A 20660-nucleotide genomic window follows, 5' to 3' on the forward strand; every position below is an offset into this window, starting at 1 on the left:
GTTTCGTCTTCTTGTAAAAGGGATTCCGGACGGGATATCATCTCACTGCACAACAAAACTAAAAGAGCATGTAACTTATCCTTGAACATGGAAGTCATCTCACTTCCATAATCAAGTCCACGTGACACATTCAGCACCGTCTCTATGATCGGAATAGGAGAGCTCGAGTCAGCCACATCCCATCGCTTTTGAGAATTTCGGAGGTCAAGCCACGTGTCTAGCAGCCAAGGAACAGTCTGAGATAGTGAAGCCAGAGAAGAGAATACTGAATCAGGCTGTATGAGTGGATAGGCAAGTATTTTTGCTAGGCTTGTTACCTGCCGTATCGCCTGAGATGACGAGGAGATCTGATATGCAGGCCCATTACCCCTGAATTCTTCCCCCAGAATTTGGCGGAGCGCAAACTGAGACGGAAGGTGTATAGTAGGAAAAGATTTCAGCTCGGAAGGGTCTAATGATGGATTTTGCAATTGATCTACCATGCCTGGAAGCAGTTAGCTTTTGGGCCATTTCTTTGCCGAAGAAGATTATCCATACCAGAAACACAGGCTCGCAAGTAGAGAAGTAAATCTGACCCATGTGACCATAATTGGTCCGTACGTGACACCAACAGAAGCAAGTACTGTAAGAAACCCTCTAGGGAGCCTGCCAATTCTTGGAAGAAGGTATGGCCAAGGAATCGCAAAAGGTGAGGGAGCAGCCAAACCCAAAGCGGCTCAGTGCCTCTGTGCAGCAGCGTGTTTGAGTCATCTGTATATGCGAGGACAGACGGCGTTTCTTTGATTGTGAATCTTAGGAAATTTATTGCCTTTAGGACTTCGGCATGAGCATGCGCCTGATTTACAAATGGATCGTCCAATTTTATGCTGGCCAAGGCGACACGGCAGTACACATATATGAGCATGTGATTATGTCCAATTCGATCGGCCTGGGATTTGATTAGTTCTGGGTGATCTTTGGCCCGCTGAATCATCGAAAAGAGGCCCTTCAATTCATTGTTTTCGTCCGATCGTGACGACTTGGTAGAGGTCGATATGTTCTCGACAAGCTGAGCAGCCAATGTTGATGGCGGAGGACCCTCTCCCGCGGCAGAAGCACCGCCACGGTGATCTAGCGGAACTGTGTTCCCACGGGAGTATAACGCCATCTTTCTATTGACATCGTTCTTCGCTGGGGATCATTTTGAGCCTGTGAGAAAACTCGACCTGGCGACTGGTCGTCGGTTGGCTGACGCGACAGTTATCGTGGGGCGTGACGCGCTTTCACGTGATCATGAACGGGACATCTGATTCTCCTGGCCCAAAGAGTTGCTGACATTGGCAAACACCGATTCCTTGCCACGCTCGACTCGATACTACGCTGCAAGACCTTGGATCGTTTCAATAATTATTATCCTTGGTGCGGTAAACGACGGCACATTGCTTTGTCACCTTGACTTAGCCACCCAGTTGATGAAGGACCCTTTGGAGTTCTGGGTGTGGAATCATGATGCTTCAGGATAAGAGATGAGTTGATCAAAACGACCGGTAATTCCCACGTAGATGCCTGTGGCGTGTGCTCAGGTAAGCTTTTGCGCAATATTGAAGTCAGTACGGTGGTTTTCCCTCTGAAAAGCGCCCTTTTGCGATCGCAGGATCTTTCTTCAGCCAGATTAGTGACGCCATCGGCGATCCCGGATGAGGAGCATAAATGGCATAAAAATACGCACAAGAATTCGAACGCCATTCTTCGCGTCTGTTCATATCATCGATGGGACTACGATTTTTGTTCTAAGTCGGTCGCATTCGCCTGACGTGCTTGTGCAAAGGTGCGGACAACCGTGCCTCCGAAAAGCCTTCCAAACTCCACCAACGTCGGGACTCAGCTTCCTGAATCGCCTTCCTAGGGAGCTGGTGTGGGTGCTTCTCGAAAAAGTCGATCTTCTGTCCTTCCTACTTTCATTTTGTCCACCCAATCGGTGCGCTCGTCTCCTGTCGGCGTCCTGAGGCAAATTGAACCGATTGCAAAGGATAGGTTGGAGGGACTGAGCGGCCTCCTACGTTCCACTCTTGCCCCTTGGTTCACTATTCTGGAACTATGCTTCTGGCTTAAGTTTGCCGACTGCACGTCTTAGGGCGCGTTTGGGGGCTTGATATTTCTGTCAAGTTTTACACGATGCTGCTTTCTCTGCATTCGTACATCGCCCAACCTTGATGCTTGAGCACGTCTGCTGTTTCCTAGGTTGCACGGATATTGACAACAAGTTTGCATCGGCTGTTGGGCTTAATAATATATACTGTGCCTGGCTATATTATTTGGAGGAACGACGGGTAAGACCAAAATATCTGACGGTCGAAGGACAGGCCACGGTAATGCTTCGCTCACTCGGCGCGCTTGCTTAGGATTTAGTGCTGACTTGGAAATGGGAGCACGATCGTCGGGAATGTTCAGGCTCAACAGCAGACTTTTGCCTCACTTTAAACGTTGTGTGGAGGCGCAACAGCCATGATCAGAGAGCCGGCATGCCCGAATTCACGCGCCGCGGGGGCTACTTCAGAAGCCTTGGCCCGGATGGGTGACCGAGATAGTATAACACAAAATTCGGCAGATCGCGTCACCTTTCTGAGTCGCACCGTACAACTTTCAATTCCATTGCTTCACGGTCTGAACAGACTAGCTCGTGCCGATACCCCTTGTTCCTCGTGGGCTCCTAGATCCGGTCAAAAAAGTCAAAAATAAACATCTATCCTGCATGTGCTAATTACGAGGGTGTTCAAGCCTGAGAAACTGATCTTTGCAGTAATATCTTTCACTGTCTTACTTGATATTACTTGGATGCTTGGAGAAGTGGAGTGAGAAACCAAGATCGAATGATGCGGAAGTTCTGGAGGATTTATTCCACTCCAAGCCCTTGATTCTCATATCTCACCGTGAGCGCATCGTGTGTCACGCCTATCTTCTGCTCAGCTTGTGGCAATACAGGTACGAAGCTCTGCCGACTCACCTCCCAGCTTGACTTTATACGTGATGATGGCCGAGCCGTAGCTAGCCTCTATGGCACCCGTCAAGCAAAAGTACCTATGGTTGCCAATCCGAGTTACTCCTGCCGCGTTCTTGGTCGACATTGGGATTTTGTCTAGGTTCAATGACAGCGTTGCAATGCACGTCGTCCTTGGGGTACAATGGATCGGTGGTACGGGATCGTCGTTGCAGAATATTTCGATTTCTGTTTGCGGAACAGGGCCGGCCGATACAGGTATATCACACTGGTAATCAATGGCAGTAGGTTTTCCTTCCGTATAAGACTCGCCCTTGAGAGAGTCAGTATCAGAACCGGATCGAGAAAACTGGAATACTTCGGACCTTCCTGATAAACCAACACATTTCGGCAACTACCATCTCGCCTTCCTTGGGGGACCAAACCCTTGAAATCAGTTAGCTTACTCTGTACCCAATATGGCTCATGTCAAACTCACGCCTCTTTAGGATCATGCCGCGTCATATCATACGCAGCAAGAAGACAGGTACCGTACGAGCGTCTCGCTATTCTCGACACGATTTTCACTTGGGACAAGCTAGGATGGTAATACCCCAGGCCGTGTATGGCCGCTCCCTTCACCACGGCTGTCCAGGCGTTATCCGGTTGCAGCACCGCGGTGTCGCGCGCAAGAGCCGCTTTCACTTCAGACTTCAGGTATGAGCTCTCACCAAAACCACCAACCAGTACCACTGCGGCAATCTCGGCGGCAACCAAACCTATCTGCTCCTTCACCAGGCAAATAATGTCTTTCATTATTGGTGCAAAAATCCTTGCTTTCATGTCGGCCTGCGGTATGGTGAACCGATTGCGCTTCAGGCCGAGGCTCTCATCAACCCGAATCGTGAGAGGCTCTCCTTTCGGGGAGAAGCCCTTCTTGAACTGCACACGTTTCAGCACAACTTTTGGCAGAGGAATGAGATGCAAATGCTGTACCTACCGACTCAAATTCAGCAACTGCCAATATCAGACGCTCGTTGGTCCAATACCTGTCGCCGTGTGTTTGCTTAAGATATCTCCTGAACCTCTTGTTTAACATGGCAGAGCCACATTTTCCACCAGTGCCTTCAGTTATTTCTTTGACTGCTAGACCGCCAGCGTGCGACACCTCGTACGATATCAGGTCGACCGTACCGCCGCCAGCATCGCACAACACGAAGTTTCTTCCGGGCTTCAGAACCGACGGACCAAGATGTTTGATTGTATACAGAGCAGCAGCTTCCTATTACAGTCAGCCACGAGCGTACCCCGAGGGAATGAGTCGTGACTCATACTGGCTCTGAAATGAGAAGAATTCTTTTGTTGCCACAAAAGCCGGCCATGGCAGCCGCTCGCTCGGTGGCCTGCTTTGCGGTGTTGGACCAAATTGCAGGAACGGTAACGACAAAGTCCATTGGAGTCATTTGCACAACTGCACGCGAGAGCTTCCTTTCCAAGATGCCAATGAAGTGGTCATGCAAACAGGAGAGGTAGATCCTGGCCAGTTCCAATGGCGTATCGCCATCTCGACTTGGTTTCTCTGGCTCGTCCAGCTTCCTGGCGGATGTTAGATTTCAGATCGATCCAGCTGGCGTGCAAGCTTCGAGCTCCGCAGCTCAACTAACAGCTTGAAAAAGCGATATCGCTTGGCGTTGTTGGGAATTTGGAAACCCCACTGCCATCCTGTAGCCAACTTTCGCAGTTCTGTAGGTACCTTGAGACTGCTTTTCGGGCCATCGGTGGAGGGCCAGCTTGATACGACATGTTGAACATCAGGCTGATGGAAGTGAGCATTCGGATCGCTGGCAGTACGCGGGTCAGCTTACTCGGCTTGTTTCGGCCCAGGACACGCCAGAATACGTCGTTCCAAAGTCGATGGAGACGACTATTCTTCTCTTCTCCATCGTGCTTATGAGGTACCGGAGATTGTATTCGAAGCCCAAATGCAAGTGATTGCCGCCAGGGCTTTGCTTTCGGACAAGCTGGCTTCTTACTCCTGCGGCGGCCTCATCGAGATTACTACATCGAAATATGGCACGACACGCTCATAGAGACGGGCACGGATGGTACTTGGAGTGTTGCTATTATTACTCAACCTCGGTCTCTGCTGCATTGTCTACTGCTTTGGGCATTGCCATGACCTACAACGTCCACCAGGGGCCTCGAAAGTGGGCCAAGTTTTGAGGCATTGCTGCCCAGCAGGAAGCCCAAGACGCCGTGCCTTTGAATTTGCACGTTGTCGTACGGCACATGTTCAAAATGGGCCCCAGCAGGGTTTCAACAGAGCTGGTGTTCGGAGCAACCACAAAGGACATAAGCTACAGAGTACTCCGTATACGGACTTGGCATGACTTTGGCGCCCGCACGTACCCAGCCAGCTCTGGCGCCCAGTTTCATGCCGCTTTGTTGTTGTTGCCCTTGGAGCGAGCCTCGCGGGGGAGTGACGCATGTTGTGCAGAGAGATGCCATGACGCATACGCACTTGCCATCTAGTCGGTCACGTTTACTACAATCACCATTGGAAAATCGATAGTCGGACCCTCAATGAATCACATTTGTGACCTGATACTCAATCGTGTCCAAGACACGTCGAGAAGCTCGACACACAAACCGAGCGCCCTCATGGCAGGAGACGGCTCAGCGACTGCGCCGGGGGGGCAGCAAGAGAGCCTGGAAAGGTTACTGAACGATGAACGAAACCTGCGCAGCTTTACCGAGCAAGTCCTGGATTGTCGGCAGATAGAACTCGAAGTTGCAGAGTCAGAGAACAAGAGACTCTTCAAGAAAATCGACCAGCTGGTCAAGGAATTATCGGAATCCAAGGCGCAGCTATTCGAAGCACGAGCGCAGGTGAAGTCAAAGGACCGGAACCTGCAAGAGGCTGGTGATCACATATTCCGACTTCAGTCGCAACGGGAAGACATTACTGAGTCGGACGCCAGAGACGCGTACAGGGCACTTTGTGACAGAATCCAACGATGGGTGGAAAACAGGCTGCCGGTCACCTTGGAAGCGGCGTCGTCAGGCCAAACAAAGAAGCCACCGCCGGCGCAGGCAACGAAATTCCTCTCCTTGCTCCGTGAGCCAGCAAAACGGTGTCTCTCTGTACACCTCAGCGACGAGTACCACGTCGTGGCGGCCATCTTGTACTATCTATGGCTGGCCTTCTTCTCAAAGCCATTCTATTGCCCGCTTGATGACTCTACAGAAGATGCAACGTTGTTGTGGATTCTTGGAACTGAATCAGCCATGGCGAAATCTCGAAGTAGGGCACACCATACCACTGCCGCACACAGGTATACCTTTGAATGCTGACCAGCGAGCTACAGATGCCGAGCATTGCCGCGAATGGAGAAGCGAAACCCTGTTGGCGTTGTGCACCCAAAAGTCTTTCAAATCTAGACGAGAATCGTACATCTATCTAATCTCCAAGGACCTGTCATCGTATCTAACACCAGTGTTCCCCAAAATATCACTCGTGGAGCTCCAAAACTCGCTTCGAAAGGCCGTGGTCCAGCCTGCAGCCGATCTTGCTCATAGACTACACACATCAGTCAACGTCTTTTGGCTGAAGTGGCCGTTGAAAACTGCCAGCACACGGCTCGAAGTTTATGAATGCTTCAACTTGGCCGATGGCGGCCGGGTAATGGACCTGGGCGGCACATCGCCCGAGTCGCCCAGTCGACGCAACATCAGATACATGTTTGACATTGCCCCCGGGCTGTTCGTGGAGAGGGTGGACGGGGGAAGGAAGTTGCCTCTCAAGGCCATCTGTCGACCAAAGGTGCTCATACACAGCAGCGAGAGCCACGTCTCCCACCGGGCAACGCTCTTGACGTGGCTGTATAGTGCCACAAAAGACAGCTGATGACGTGGCAGTTTTGCTGTTGCTTGTTTTTTGAGTGTAGGAGTTGACCAAAGACGATGATTTAGCCTCCATCGAGCGCCATGTACAACGAGGAAGCATGGAATCTCTGTGCCATGTCGGGTCTTTATTCACACTCCAGCCTCGCTTGCCCGTGGCGAATTCGATCTCGTAGGGGTTGGCGTTTCCCGGCTCGAGCTGGCTGATTCTGGGACAAAGGGGCGAATGCAGTTGCGAATGTAGTCATCCTCCATGCCCAGACACGCAGCGTCCTTGAGGCCACGGTTGATGCGATCAATGTACTCTTCCTTGGGGCTACTATCCACCACATGCACCAGGCTCATATACACCAAGACATTGTCAGTGTCCCTGTCAATCGTCGTCGTCGTCGTGGTCCTGCGATGGCTGTGCTTTGCACTCTTGCGGACACGGCATGGCCCGCCGCGGGCCACGATCCACGGAACGGAGCGGCGGTACAGCGAACAGCAGGCCAGCTTGACCCTGACCTGCATATGCTGCTTCTCGTAGGCGCCCTTGGCGACGCCCTCGCTGATGTCGAGCTTCTCCTCGTCCGTCTCCTCAATCTCGTACACCAGCCCGTCCACCCACTGCCCCTGTGCGTGCACCACGTTGGCATACCCACGCTCGTTGATTTGCCATCGGAAGTTGGGTAGCCGCCCGAAGCCGACGTATCTGCTATTGGGACACCTACGCTGCATTTGTTTCATGTGAAGGTTGCTTCCGTAAGCGAAATAATACTTGACATGTCGAACCTCAGCCGACCCCTCGTGAGCTGCCGCCGGTGCGGCTGCTTCGCCCATGGCTGGCTGGCCGGCCGGAGGAGGGGCCCAGTCCTTGCCCTCGATGTGCTTCGATTTGAGAAAGCAACGCTCTTGTCTCCAATGTCTCCAATGCAGCATGGGAAACAAAAAAGTGGTCAGGCGGCGGGCGAGCGAGAGATGGAAAGGATCGAAAGGGGAGAAGAGGGAAGAGGACCAGGCTTCATTTGCTCAATAGCAGGTCACTTTTAAACATGGCCTTTCTGGCGGTGGATCCGTTGTGCATACTTCATTCATGTTGGGCAGCAACGTGTTGCTTGGCCGTGAGTCGGTGCGAGTTGGGCCAATCGAAGGCTCACACGTTCAGATGCTGTCCAGGCGCTCGTGACCCAAAAGCCAAGGAGAAGGGATTGTGCCTCGCCTCGCACCAGAAGGCTGGATCGGGTCAACGTTCTGTCGTCCAACCGAACGGCTCGTCTCCCACGTCACATATGACCGCCCTCCATACCAACCCTGCAGAAGAACGCGGCACGTCATCCAGGTCACGCAGGCAATCGGGCAACGAGCAACGTTGCTGGCCGTTGACACACGGAGAACTCGTCTCATTCGGCCATTGTGAGAGACACTCTGTTGGGGTGGCACGAACAACGACGTCTGCCTCGAGGTTCTTGGCCGCCCTTTACATTCTGACTTTGGACTTGGGTTTGTTCCGCGTCGGTGTTGGGTACTGGTGCCCGTGTAAGGTATCGATTTCAGGGACGAAAGGAAGAACAACGTGCGAGGCAAGCTTTGTTCGGTGTTTGTGCTTGTCCTTCTTCCGGATTTGCGTGCCTGTGGTTGAGCCGGCGAGCCTTGCGCCCCGTCGACTTGGCTGTACGTCGAGAGAGACGGACAAGGGAGGCGAGAGGAAGGGGGATGAATGAGTTCGTCGTGTCCAGAGACGCCGTGGCACACATGTCCAGGCGCCCAATGTCGACGGTTCAAGAGGCTTCAGATGTGGCATGTTGTTGTCTGTATAAATCCCGAGTCTGCGTCGGCAAGCAGTCTGGCAGGCCGCCTTTATCCTGCGTCGCAACGTCGCCCGTCCGTCTCCGTCTACCGAGCATATTGCTGCAACAAACTGTCCGCTCCCGCGTCACGCCTCGCGTCTCCTAGCCGTCATGAGACACTACAACTTTGGCGTCGAGATCGAATCCATCGGAAAGCCATACGGCGGCGGCGAAAGCTTCACCAACGTCGACTGGTACCGACAGCTGGCGCAGAAACTGCAGAACCGAGGCATCGAGGCCGTCTACGATGACTGCTCGAAATACAGCAAGCACCCCGAGTACTACGGCGGCAAGTGGTTCGTCACGCGCGACGGATCCCTCAAGCGCCCTCGCCCGTACGGTTCGTCGGTCCCCGTCCCGACCCTCGGCTCTCTCGCCCTCTCCGTGTCCAGTGACTCCTGTCCTGCCCTGCCCTGGCCTGACCCCGTCATACACATAGGCGGACACGCTGCCCCCCCTCAGAGTTCTCCGTAGACTGACTGACTCTCGAGAACCAGTGTGCATGGAGGTCGTGTCGCCGCGCCTCGACACCAAGCTTCACCTCACCCGTATCCTCGGCGACTTCTGGGAGGCCATGCGGGTGCACTTCAACCCGCAGAAAGACGAGTCGTGCGGCGGCCACGTCCACGTCACCCCCGTCAGCCGCAAGAACAAGTTCAAGCTCGGCACCCTCAAGCAAATCGCCTTTGCGGCCATCGCCTACGAGGACTTCCTGTGCTCCATGCTGCCCCCGTCCCGGCGCGAGAACCAGTACTGCAAGCTGAACAGCCAGAGCTCCGGGTCCGGCGTGTGCGAGGCGCTGAGCTGGGGAAAGTCCACGGCCAGCCTCAAGCACGTCGCATCCGAGATCAAGGCCCTGCGCGCCGAGACCGACATCTACCTGTACATGCAGGGCAACCGATACGTCCTGTGGAATTTCCAGAACATCTTCCCCCACCCCAAGACGGGGCGGTGTACGGGCACCGTCGAGTTCAGAGGCGGCAACCAGTTCCTCGGGACAAAGGGAACGCTGGCATGGGTCGCCTTTGTCCTGGGCTTCATCACGCTGGCGACCAAGGAGGTTCGTGGCCATCCCCTCCTGCCCCCCCCCTCCCCTTTTCCCTTTACCTTGTCCGTGTCTCAGTCTCAGTCTCGTCGTGTTTCCGTCCCCGTATCGTGTACGCCGCGTGAGTGTGGACGCTGACGACACGGCATCAGAATCTCATCAAGCGCTTTTCCGAGTACACACCCCCTTCGGATCCGAAATACGTGAAACGCCTCGAGGAGTGGTGGATCCGAATCAGAAAGGCAGCCCGGAAGAGCCATCTGAGCAGGCATCTTCCCAACGACTACAAGAAGATGAGGACAAGATGAACCAACCCCCGGGGACAAACAAGAAACAACCACAGCCCCCCCCCCCTTCCCATGTACAGTACACCAGAGTAGCCGTCATCAAACACGTGTCGTCAATTAAACATGTATATATGTAGTGTCCTAAAACGCCCACAAGTCCGCTCATGCCTCCTCCTTGGCTGCACCCTCTTCAAAAAGTACCAAAACCGTACCCGCTTTGCAAATGTCCTGTTTGAGAAGCAAGGTTTCAAAAAACATTGTCAGCCGTGCCGGAGGTTTCAAAAAAAAAAAAAAAGAGAGAAACAAAGAAAATGCATGGTTAATGCATCAACTTACACCCTCCTTGTGCGCCAGCTTCTTGACTACGCCGTCCTGCGGCGATCGAATCACCGTCTCCATCTTCATGGATTCGATACTGTAATGGGATGCAAAGACAGAGCTTAGCGAAAAGACTACAAGTGCAGCGGTTAAAAGTGCGCATCAGCGTGGACTTACACTACGAGGGGGGTTCCCTTCTGCACCTCCTGGCCCTCGACGACCTCATTCTTCAGAATCTTGCAGGGCATTGGCGCAACCACCGAGGCGGCCATCTCCTTGAGTCCCAGCGCCTTGTCGTACCACGACGGGGGCAGCAGACAGAGATCGGTCTTGACGCCGTGCTGGAAGACGGTGATTTTGGTCTCGTTCCCCTGGGTCTGAGGGACGACAGAGGACAGTATCCTCTCGGCGGGGAAGTAGGTCTGCAGCTTCATGACGGCGCCTTCGGGGGCAGGCTCGCTGGCGACGTTGTTGAAGACGGTGGGGGCCTCTTGTCCCTTTCGTGAGACGGTGACGCTGTACAGGCCGTGTCCGGCCTGAGTGACGGCCGCCTCGACAATCTCGCCCTCCTTGTCGCTGTATCCGTCGAGGACCTTGAAGGCCAGCTTGCGCTCGCTGGATGCGCTGGCGTCGCCGAAACCTAGGGTCTGGCCGTGAGGCCTGGCCCCGTGCAGCTGCAGGCTCAGAACGCCGAGGGCGGCCTGGGCAAAGACCTCGTCGCTGATGTGTCTGGGCCGGAAGAGCTCGTCGCGCCACTTGTCGATGAAGCCGGTCTCGACGTCGCCGTCGATGAAGGCGGGCGAGTGGCACAGGCGCTTGAGGAACTCGACGTTTGTGCTGACGCCGACAATCTCAAAGGCACGCAGGGCGGCGGCCAGCTTGGCAATGGCCTGGCGGCGGTTCTCTCCCCGCACAATCAGCTTGGCAATCATGCCGTCGTAGGCCTCGGACACGGTGCTGCCAGAGCCGAAGCCCCAGTCCAGCCTGACGTCCGGGTCGGCCTGGACGCGCTCGGGGAGGAGCGCGTGGACAAGCTTGCCCGAGTCGGGCATGAATCCCTTCTCGGGGTTCTCGGCGTAGATGCGGGCCTCGACGGCGGCGCCGAGCCGCTTCATCCGCTCCTCTACCTGGGCCTGCTTCAGGGGCAGCTCCTCGCCGGCGGCGATGCGGAACTGCCACTCGACGAGGTCCAGGCCCGTCACCATCTCGGTGACGGGGTGCTCGACCTGCAGCCTGGTGTTCATCTCCATGAAGTAGAAGTTGCCGCTGTCCTTGTCGAGTATGAACTCGACCGTCCCGGCGCCGACGTAGCCCACGGCGGAAGCGGCCTTGCGAGCCTTGTCCCACAGGTCCTGCCTCGTGGCCTCGTCCAGGTCGGGGGCCGGAGACTCCTCGAGAACCTTTTGGTGTCGCCGCTGGACGCTGCAGTCCCGCTCGCCGAGCGCCGCCGTGTTGCCGTGCCGGTCGGCAAACACTTGGACCTCGACGTGACGCGGTCGCACGATGTACTTCTCCACCAGCATGACCTCGCCGCCTTCGCCGAACGAAGCGCGGGCCTCGGCGCGCGCACTCTTCAGCTGGGTCATGAACTCGTCCTCTGTCATGACAATCCGCATGCCCTTGCCGCCGCCGCCACGTACGCTCTTCAGCAGGACGGGGAACGTGATGTCCCTGGCATGCTGGAGCAGCTCCTGCTCCCCCTGGTCGGCGCCATGGTAGCCGGGGACGCAGGGCACATTGGCAGCCGTCATGATCTCCTTGCTCCTCGCCTTGTTGCCCATGTCGGCCATGGCGGCCGCGGGCGGCCCGACAAAGACAATGCCTTCCCTTTCGCACTTTTCGGCGAACTGAGAGTTCTCGGACAAGAAGCCGTATCCGGGGTGCAGCGCCTGGATGCCGTGCTTCTTGGCCAACGCAATGATCTTGTCTCCGTCGAGGTAGCCGTTGGCGGGGCCAAGGCCCAAGGACTGGTATCCGGTCGAGGCGTGCCACGAGCCCGCGTCGACATCCGTGTAGACTGTGGTGGCGCGGATGCCCATACGCTCCGCGGTGCGGTTGATTCGGATGGCAATCTCGCCGCGGTTCGCAATGAGCACTGAACTCAGGGCGGCCGCCTTGGGAGCTGGGGAGGACGACGTGGTGGACGTGTAGCGAGGGAGGGGCCTCAGCGGGAGGCGATTGGCCCTGACGGAACGCATGGCTGCAGCTGCGGCGAGGAATATCGTGAGGATCGAGCGCGTGGAGTGTCCCCGGGACCAAGCGCGAGCATGGGTGAAGTTTCCAAAGAGATTGAGAGAGTCGCTGGCACGAGTAGACACACGCGAAGTTGTGTTTCGGCTCAACGGGCCAGCACTAGCAAAGACATCCAGCTGACATCGACGATCTGGCCGTGGGGAGCCGCATGTAGCCGGCGAAACAACGCGTTACCTACCTACTCCGTAGGTACCCACCTAAGCTCTCGTAGCCGCACTAGCGTCTTCTCCCGCCGGGTTACTAAGCAGACGTCTCGTGCTTCCCCGGGCCGGCAGGCGTCAGTTGGCGCGCTTACACCAGCCAGACCGCACTTCTTCTCTCCAGGTCTCCCCTTCAACAACCATGGACAAGATCCCACTTAATTACGAAGCCTCCCAAGGCGATACCCATAAGCGAACCACCGATACAATACCTCTCGAAGTAGTGCAGTGCCTGGAGAATGCCCGTTTCGTGAGTTTCCATCCTCACCGTCCTCGCCGCCATTCGGAGCCTCCACTCCCCGAGGCCGTCACCGAGCCCTCAAGTTTCGACCTCGATGAACAATCGTGCGTGACTGACACCCTCCGCCTCAAGCTCCACCTGGCAACATGCACAGATAACGTGCCTCACGTCTCGCTCATGAACTACACATACCTCCCCTCGTCGCCGTACTCCTCCACCCCCGCCATCATCATGACCACCAACCCGGCCTCGCGCAAGACGACCAACATCATCACCAACCCCAACGTCTCGCTGCTCGTCCACGACTGTGAGTCACCCCTCTTCTAGAATCTAGAATCCCGCCCGTCCCTCACCACCGGGGGGCCCGCGTCCATTCGAACCCCCGGCAGCCGTCAAAACCACCCCAACTCACTCCCAACCCAGGGAGTTCCCACCGGCCGCCCACTCAAGGTCGCCGCATGTCCGGCGGCTCTCCGGGCCCCGAGCACCGCTCCAGCCTCGCCTCCCTCCTCCTCAACCTCAACTCGTCGGCCGTGTCCAGCATCAGCGCCACCATAGGAGGGGCCGCCCGCCTGGCGCCGCCCGGCTCGGATGAGGAGAAGTACTTTACCGAACAGCATCTCGCCAACAACACATTCGAGGAAGGAGAGGCCAGTTTCCGGCAGGATAGCAACACGAGCTCCGACGGACGCCGGAGCCGCTTCGTCGCCGGCGAGGAGGTGCGAGTCATCATTGTTGATATCAAGGACGTCAGGATCAGCGACTGGAAGGGCACCGTCCGGGATTGGGCATTGGTGCCGGATGCGGGCTTGGTCAGCGGGGCTTGAAATGGACTACTACGACTCGTCATGACTGTCTACTACTGCTTCTACTACTACCACCATTACTACTACTCTTGCTGATTTTCTGGGACGCTACCCGACGTTTTTTTCTCCCTTCTCGTTGATGCAGCCCTTTGCGGGTTCTGTGACTTTTCTTCACATCGGGAATTCTTCGCACATGGCCGACTACTAGGTGGCTCTTACAACAGGGCTTCTGATCACGGGGTCTTTCGCATAAGAAAATTTTATCCTCTCAATTTCGGTCTTGGCCGTCGACTACATCATACAAGCAGGTCTTTCCCAGCGCTGCCTAGTGTCAAATACAAACGCCGATCCTCGCATCTGTCATGTACTCCTCGAGAGTATCAGATGCCATGCTAACCACGCGTCAATACGCACGATCCTGCGATATTGATCCGGGCCCCTGCCCAGCCCTATAATTTACCCAAACGATGCTATGTACCGAATGCTAAAGTGCGGATAGGCAGAAGCAATGCTGACCATCGAGGGAAAGGAGACAAAAGAAAAGACGTGATATCAAACCGAGTGGTATACATGTTTTGAATTACCTCGCCCACTCTACAACTTCAAGCGCCATCATGACGAGGATCAGGGTAGATGGAAGAATCCTATAGCGTGATTAGTTCTGGTTCAATAAAAGCTTGAGAGCTCCGATGCCACTCACCACAGGACATAGCTCTGGAACAAGATACGGCCCATGGTCTTCTCAAAGACCATGTTGATTTGACAAATTTGAGCCAACTGAAGAGCGCTCGGAGCGCCTGTGAGAAGGAAACAGACTATAATGAAGATCGGGTCGTCCAAGATGCTGACGTTGAGATACTTGGCAGTGATGGCCAGGATTGGGGCCATGATGGCAGTGGGCAGGACCATGCGACTCAAAAGCGATGCAACTAGCAACTTGTTTCCCATCTTCTCTTCCTCGGGGTCGTGGTTGTCTTCACGGGCCATCGTGTTCCGCGCAAGATTCGCGCCCAAAACGACTAGAATCAACGGCACAGCAACGCCGCCGCTAGATTTCACGGCGTTGGTGACGCTATTGTTGATAAAAGTGCCTTCCTCAAAGAACAGTTGCTGAAGCGACGGAATGGAGGCTACCAGAACCGCACAAAGCATGGCCCACAAAGGAGGGTTCATGAATTCCCAAACGAAGGTCGCCATTTTGACACAGACACGTTTCATCAACGTCGCGGCGACTTGCAAGGGGCGAGGCATGGAGTTGTACACTCGCTGCACCGTACTGCCGATGTAGTCCTTGACGCGAATCCACGAGCGGCTTACTTTGCCCGCATCACTTCCAATGTGAGGAAATGCAGTCATGGTGTTCCGATTGCCCGTGGCAGCAGCGTTCTGCTCACCAGGGAAGGTGGCATAGCCAGCCTTGGCTTTCTTGGGCGACAGCAGTTCCTCGTCGTCACTAGAGTCCGTCATGGAAGCATGCGACGCGCCAGCGACCGGGGTCCGACCAGCAGGAATATAGTCATGGGAGTCAACACTTTGGGTCTCATCCTCTTCCATGGTGTCATCGTCAAGACGGTCATCAAGATCGGCGTTTTCGTCCTCTGCAGGCTCATCGCGATACCGTTGACCAGCCTCAGCAATTTCGTCCTGATATTCCGCGTATTTGCTCTTGGGCGCCAGTAGAACATGGTAGCCCCAGCTCCAGCGCACCAACTGGCCGAGTTGTTGGAAGATCAACAGGTATAAGATGCCTCGAGCAGCAACCTCATCATCATTATCACCCGGTATTCTGTCCCAGTGGAGGCCCTTGATTGTCTGTGAAAGCGACATGACAAGCGAGATGGGAAGTGAGTTTGAGTTTCCAAAGACCCCCATGGCAGTGACAAAGTTGGCGGCCCGCTTGTTGAACCGGAAGACCTTGACGATGAGGACGGAAACAAGCCACGATACTGCAGTCTGGACAAGGAAGATGGCGGGAATGATGGCGAGCTCGGATAATTTCTCAGCGTTCAACTGCGACGCAAGCTTCGTGAAGACTGTAAGAGTAAAGGAATGTTAGTTCACGTTGTGAGACGGCCATTGCAGGTTGAATAGAAGGTTGAATACGCACTGAGGCATGGCGTGAACAGCATGACATTCAAGTTGGCCAAGAATTTTTGCTTGTCTGCATCGAAATGGCCCAGCCGAGCAATGATGTAGCCCGGTAAGCTGACGCAAACTACTTCCAGGACGGCCTCGAAAACCAGAAGACAAAGGTAGGCAAGGGATGGATGGGCCTCGGGGCTACCATCTTGGTTGAATGCCTTCAACGGCAAGTCGTATGCGTCTTGCGCCAGCCGGGCTAGTCGAAATGACGTCGGCTTCGGGAGGGCACCGGCGAGATCCATCAAGCTCGCCTTAGGGCAGATGTGACGGGTGGGAGAAGCTGAACAAGCACAGAGGGCGTTCGTTTGGCGGTCAATCGCCAAGTGAGTGAAGAAGAGATATCGGCCCTAAACTCAGGTGCGTCGGGAAGGATGAAGCAGCAGAGGAGGGTATCGACGGCGCGGGTACGGTATCGGGACTCCTTTTTATCGGCAGGGCCACGGGGGCTTCTCTCCGAGGCGTACGAGCTGACGAGTGTCGATGGAATAACCTTATTGTAGAAGCAAACAGGGTGGGAGTGGCAATCAGGCGATTGGCACTCACTGGTGCCTATCAAGGGTGGAAGGAAAACGTCAACAGGTGTCTTGGTGCGTGGCTAGGCTGCAGGATTGGGTTGCACTGGCGCGCAAACGCCAAGAAATGCAGTATCACGGCGGACACGGTTGCTGAGAACAAGATGAGCGTCGAGCGGGCCGCCGCTTCGAAAGAGCCGGATGGGGACGATGTTGCAGATCGTCTGCGGCAGAAGCGGAACTGTGTTGTAGTGTGCAGCTCTTACCGCGGCATGGAAGTGGCAAGAGGGAGGATCATGACGAAGTGCCGGAGGAGATGCAATGAAAGGGGGAAATCGCAGTGTTTTAGCAGCTTGGACGGATGCCGCAAAACCAGTTTCACAGCATTGAATCTGACGGGGCACGGGAGGCGTTGGGAAAAAGTGGAAGAGCGGAAGCGTGCAGACTGGAGCAGAGCCGAGGTGGCTTAGCGGGCTGAGAAGTGGACCTTGACATTTTAGCTTACTTTTGGCTTGGTTTTGTCAGGCCAACTGGTGTGGCAGCACGAACATGGAGAGAGATACACTGATGGGCACCGGAGAACGAAACAGAACACGGCCTGGCCAACAAGATTCCATGCTCAGATGCTGAATCGCGCCTCTTGTCCGGGCGGCGTTTGGTTAAGTTCCAGCACAGCATGGGCATGAGCTGGAAGCGTGGGTTGTCGGCGGTGTTTTGCGAGTGCCGGTCCGCAGTCAACGTTGTACATGTACAAATACATACCGCCGTGGCGTGGGGACTCGTGCAACAAAGTACTCAAGTACATAGGTACCTACATGTGACGTCGAATGTTTGCGCACGCATTTCAGAAAATACAAACGATGAAAAATGGAAACCAAAACCAAGAGGAAATTCCCAAGCAGCCACACAGATTGCTTCAGTCTGATAAGGCGTGCTGCCCTCAATGTTGTCTGCATCTTCAGCTCCTCACCATTCATGACTGTATGAGACATGCCTGAGATACCTGAGGGATCCACCGTCGGTGACGCCATTGAAAGCATGAACTTTAGTCCGGACTTACTAATTAATCGAGACTGCATTTGGTGATGTGGCAGTGTTCACGGCTGGGCGGGCGCGACACAGCCTCGCATCAACATGTCGAATCTCCCAGTCACAACAGCAGGTCAACAAGCTGCAAGCCGCTCTCCAAACTCCAGATGTCTTGAATCCAGATGTCTAGATACCAACGTATTGGAGGAGAGAGTAAGCCTGGTCCAGACGTCGGTCTCCCCCACACTCGGCACTCAATAAACTTCAATGTTCCCCTCGGAGCTACCAGTAGCGTCGTGGCATCGTGCCAAAGTTTCCTGGTTGACTTTATCCTCCCCTCGCCGACGCCATGGCCGACACCAACTCGTGACGGACGGTTGAAGATTTGCACGTCTGTCTGTCTGTCTGTCTGTCTGTCTGTCTGGCAATCGGTGTACCAAGCAGAGGTAGTATCTCAACAGTACACCGCCGGGACAAATATGTCATAGACTCCCCGGGCCATCGATCGCGTCGCATCGCGTCGCATCGCATGGTATTTCTGTCACGGCTGGCTGGAGATGCTGCGTAGGCGGCGGATCCTCTTTTTTTCGGAGGGGGCGCTTTGGAACCTGGCGTCTCGACGTCGATCCTGTGGAATCGCAAAGCTTATCCACGTGTGGCACTAAGTGGGAAGGCCGACGATGTGGTCAGGGACCATGTGCCTTCAAAACAGCGCTATCAGTGCGCCTGGCTCCTCGAATGTATTTCCCCGGGCCATGGGCTACCACTTGAAGTTTTCTTAAGGCAATAGCAGCATGGGCATGGTCAGTCGAGTCGAAACATGGGTGGAAACGCTCTCTGGCTGTCAAGAATCAAGATAAAGGCCGGGTTGCGCATTGGGAGCATCTAGGGAGCTATCAGCAATCACTATCCACGCGTTGTGTTTCTGCTGGTAGACATAAATGGGTTGGACCCTGGTCGCCATGCCTAGGTGACCTAGGGTCTATTCGACATGAAGAATCATGCTCGACGGAGTTAAATGGTCGTTCAGGGCGATCTGCGGCAAAATTGCGAGCCGTGCCACTTTCTCCGTAACGTGGCCATACGCGTGCCGCGGCCCGGCGCGCCAGACACGTCAGACTGAAGATTGATGACTCGATTTGTGCTTTTGTGTTCAGAATCTATCCCTCAACATCTCTGCATATGTTGCAATCAAGACTTGCCGGCCGAATTTGTCTCTACCGAGGAAGCTCAAGTGCTCAAAGCGTGGGGAGTGCAAGGTTAGCAACTTCAAACGACAGACATCCGTCTAACCTAGATCCTAGTGGTTTGACTGACTAGCACAAGGCAGATGTAGATCAGAACAGCTCGAAATGGACCAGTTTTAAGTTAAGTTGATGATGACATCCAAGTCGAGCAGACTTTGCCACTCTCAGACGGGCCCGTCAGCTTGGCGTTTCGCCTCGCGAGGACCCCGGATTCTCTGCATGTCGGAAGAAATTGGACACACGACACGGCATGCCTCCTCGTCTCCCTCAAACTCACCGCACGAATGTCTGTGCGGATCTTGGCAACTTGTTTCCAAGCAGTACGTACTCTGCGGATCGCCCTGATGCTATCACAGACATTGGCTGCGTTTGAGACCCCCGCACCATGCATATATGGTGAAATCGCCCATACTCCACGGCTTGGCACATAATTGGGTCACCTCGAGAGATATCACATGCATCCCCAGACAATTAGGGTAGAGTAGTTTCATATTTTGTCCTGCCGCGCTGCATATGTACAGCGACGTTGGGTCAGATAAATGCTAGCCCGTCTTAAGCATGGGCTTACACAAATAGCAGGTCATCCTTTCGGTTTTCTTCACAGCCGCATGATCCTACGAACCTCCCCGTCGCGGCGTCTAGCTGCTGGCCAAGCCAAATGACACAACAGATGGAGGCGACGCTTTGTGCAAGAAGAGGCAAAAGACTTCTTGGCTGCCGGGTTTGCTTCGCGATGCTTACACCGTTGTCCTAACAGGTGGCTTGCCAAAAACAGCTATGCATCTGGTCAGACTCACATCTCAACCATGGCAAGACTTCTCACAGCACAGGAACGTTTTGCGCTTCGGACTTTCGGCCTGGATATGCACATGTTGGCGTGATATAGACACACGTGCCATTTTCTCTTCGACGAAAAGCTAACTGAAGTAGGGTGGCAAGTTCTTGTCTGCCCTTTACTGTCCTTGAATGTAACAGTTGACGGCCGGACTGGCGTGTACTTGATAGGCGATGCTACCATTCAAACTTCCTGGTGTGCACTATTCATCCCCAACCTTGGTTTGAGGCATGCGCGTACGATGCCGCAGCTTGGAACATGAAAACAAAGCTCCACACATCAGATCATGTTTCATCCAGCCTTCTGTTCGGTTGGCCACGGCAGAACAGGTCTGACAGTTGAGGTCATTTCGCAATAGTTTCCTACGACGGTAGGCAAGAGGAGATTGTCCCCGACAAGCCAAAACGGGGACGCTCCGTCTGCCTAAGCCACGAGTCCCATGACACAACTTCCAACAAGGAGCTACCTACTGACGCTATTCTTTCTGAATTGATACCACCAAAATCTGCCAGGAAGTACTGCGTGTGTCTTTCTACCAGGCGGTCTCTTTGACGGCTTGGGTTCAGGGGTGGACAGGATGTGAATTGGGTTTCTATTCGCTGCCCTGGAAGTTGCTTTCATAGCGGTGCCATGGACGGCTTGAGGGACGTTCTGCCCGCGGGCACATGACAACTCCTCGCGCCGTATGGATAGACTGGTCACCCATTGTGCAGATGGTGATGGACGATTCCGCGAAGAATAGGACCAAGACCACACAAGAGCCGTTCGTCGCTGTTGCTGCTTCCCTGGTCTCGTCTCAAAGACACGACTTTCTCCCAGGCGTCTTGCAACGCCTTGGGCAACCACAACCACGTCAGTGAGGAAAATCCGGCGCCTCACACGTTGTACGTACATTGACAACAACGAGGTGATGATGACGCATGGTTTGACAGTAGCTTACTCGGCTGGGAAAAAAAAAATTGCACAACCCATGTCCGTTGGGAAGCAATGCCGAGACAAGGGCCACCATCTGATATGATGGCGTTGACTTCCTTCTTTCTCGCCCCCCCCCCCCCCG

At 54.7% G+C, this 20660-nt stretch overlaps 7 protein-coding genes across 7 annotated transcripts; 3 read left to right on the top strand and 4 right to left on the bottom strand.

Moving 5' to 3' along the window:
- Positions 1 to 2872: 2872 nt before the first annotated feature.
- Positions 2873 to 4899, bottom strand: MAM_02101 (phosphatidyl inositol 3-kinase; the record flags this gene model as incomplete). The annotated part of the gene is made up of 8 exons (XM_040820900.1): positions 2873 to 2931; positions 2984 to 3290; positions 3343 to 3403; positions 3456 to 3898; positions 3957 to 4238; positions 4291 to 4552; positions 4621 to 4772; positions 4822 to 4899. The coding sequence occupies 8 exons, from the start codon at positions 4897 to 4899 to the stop codon at positions 2873 to 2875; spliced, it is 1644 nt and encodes a 547-aa protein (XP_040681243.1).
- Positions 4900 to 5617: 718 nt separating this feature from the next.
- MAM_02102 (uncharacterized protein) lies at positions 5618 to 6863 on the top strand (the record flags this gene model as incomplete). The annotated part of the gene is made up of 2 exons (XM_040820901.1): positions 5618 to 6260; positions 6325 to 6863. 2 exons carry the CDS (start codon positions 5618 to 5620, stop codon positions 6861 to 6863), a joined length of 1182 nt encoding a protein of 393 aa, XP_040681244.1.
- Positions 6864 to 6991: 128 nt separating this feature from the next.
- MAM_02103 (AIG2 family protein) lies at positions 6992 to 7681 on the bottom strand (the record flags this gene model as incomplete). The annotated part of the gene is made up of 1 exon (XM_040820902.1): positions 6992 to 7681. One exon carries the CDS (start codon positions 7679 to 7681, stop codon positions 6992 to 6994), a length of 690 nt encoding a protein of 229 aa, XP_040681245.1.
- Positions 7682 to 8799: 1118 nt separating this feature from the next.
- On the top strand, positions 8800 to 10041 carry MAM_02104 (swim zinc finger domain protein; the record flags this gene model as incomplete). Its single annotated transcript, XM_040820903.1, has 3 exons — positions 8800 to 9028; positions 9186 to 9748; positions 9886 to 10041. The coding sequence occupies 3 exons, from the start codon at positions 8800 to 8802 to the stop codon at positions 10039 to 10041; spliced, it is 948 nt and encodes a 315-aa protein (XP_040681246.1).
- A 141-nt stretch (positions 10042 to 10182) lies between these two features.
- On the bottom strand, positions 10183 to 12536 carry MAM_02105 (methylcrotonoyl-CoA carboxylase alpha chain precursor; the record flags this gene model as incomplete). Its single annotated transcript, XM_040820904.1, has 3 exons — positions 10183 to 10248; positions 10357 to 10435; positions 10516 to 12536. 3 exons carry the CDS (start codon positions 12534 to 12536, stop codon positions 10183 to 10185), a joined length of 2166 nt encoding a protein of 721 aa, XP_040681247.1.
- Positions 12537 to 12933: 397 nt separating this feature from the next.
- MAM_02106 (FMN-binding split barrel-related protein) lies at positions 12934 to 13859 on the top strand (the record flags this gene model as incomplete). Its single annotated transcript, XM_040820905.1, has 2 exons — positions 12934 to 13339; positions 13456 to 13859. 2 exons carry the CDS (start codon positions 12934 to 12936, stop codon positions 13857 to 13859), a joined length of 810 nt encoding a protein of 269 aa, XP_040681248.1.
- A 559-nt stretch (positions 13860 to 14418) lies between these two features.
- Positions 14419 to 16222, bottom strand: MAM_02107 (auxin Efflux Carrier superfamily protein; the record flags this gene model as incomplete). Its single annotated transcript, XM_040820906.1, has 3 exons — positions 14419 to 14482; positions 14539 to 15871; positions 15946 to 16222. The coding sequence occupies 3 exons, from the start codon at positions 16220 to 16222 to the stop codon at positions 14419 to 14421; spliced, it is 1674 nt and encodes a 557-aa protein (XP_040681249.1).
- Positions 16223 to 20660: the final 4438 nt, after the last annotated feature.

This window comes from Metarhizium album, assembly GCF_000804445.1.
Source record: "Metarhizium album ARSEF 1941 chromosome Unknown scaffold_3, whole genome shotgun sequence".
Taxonomy (NCBI): Eukaryota; Fungi; Ascomycota; class Sordariomycetes; order Hypocreales; family Clavicipitaceae; genus Metarhizium; species Metarhizium album.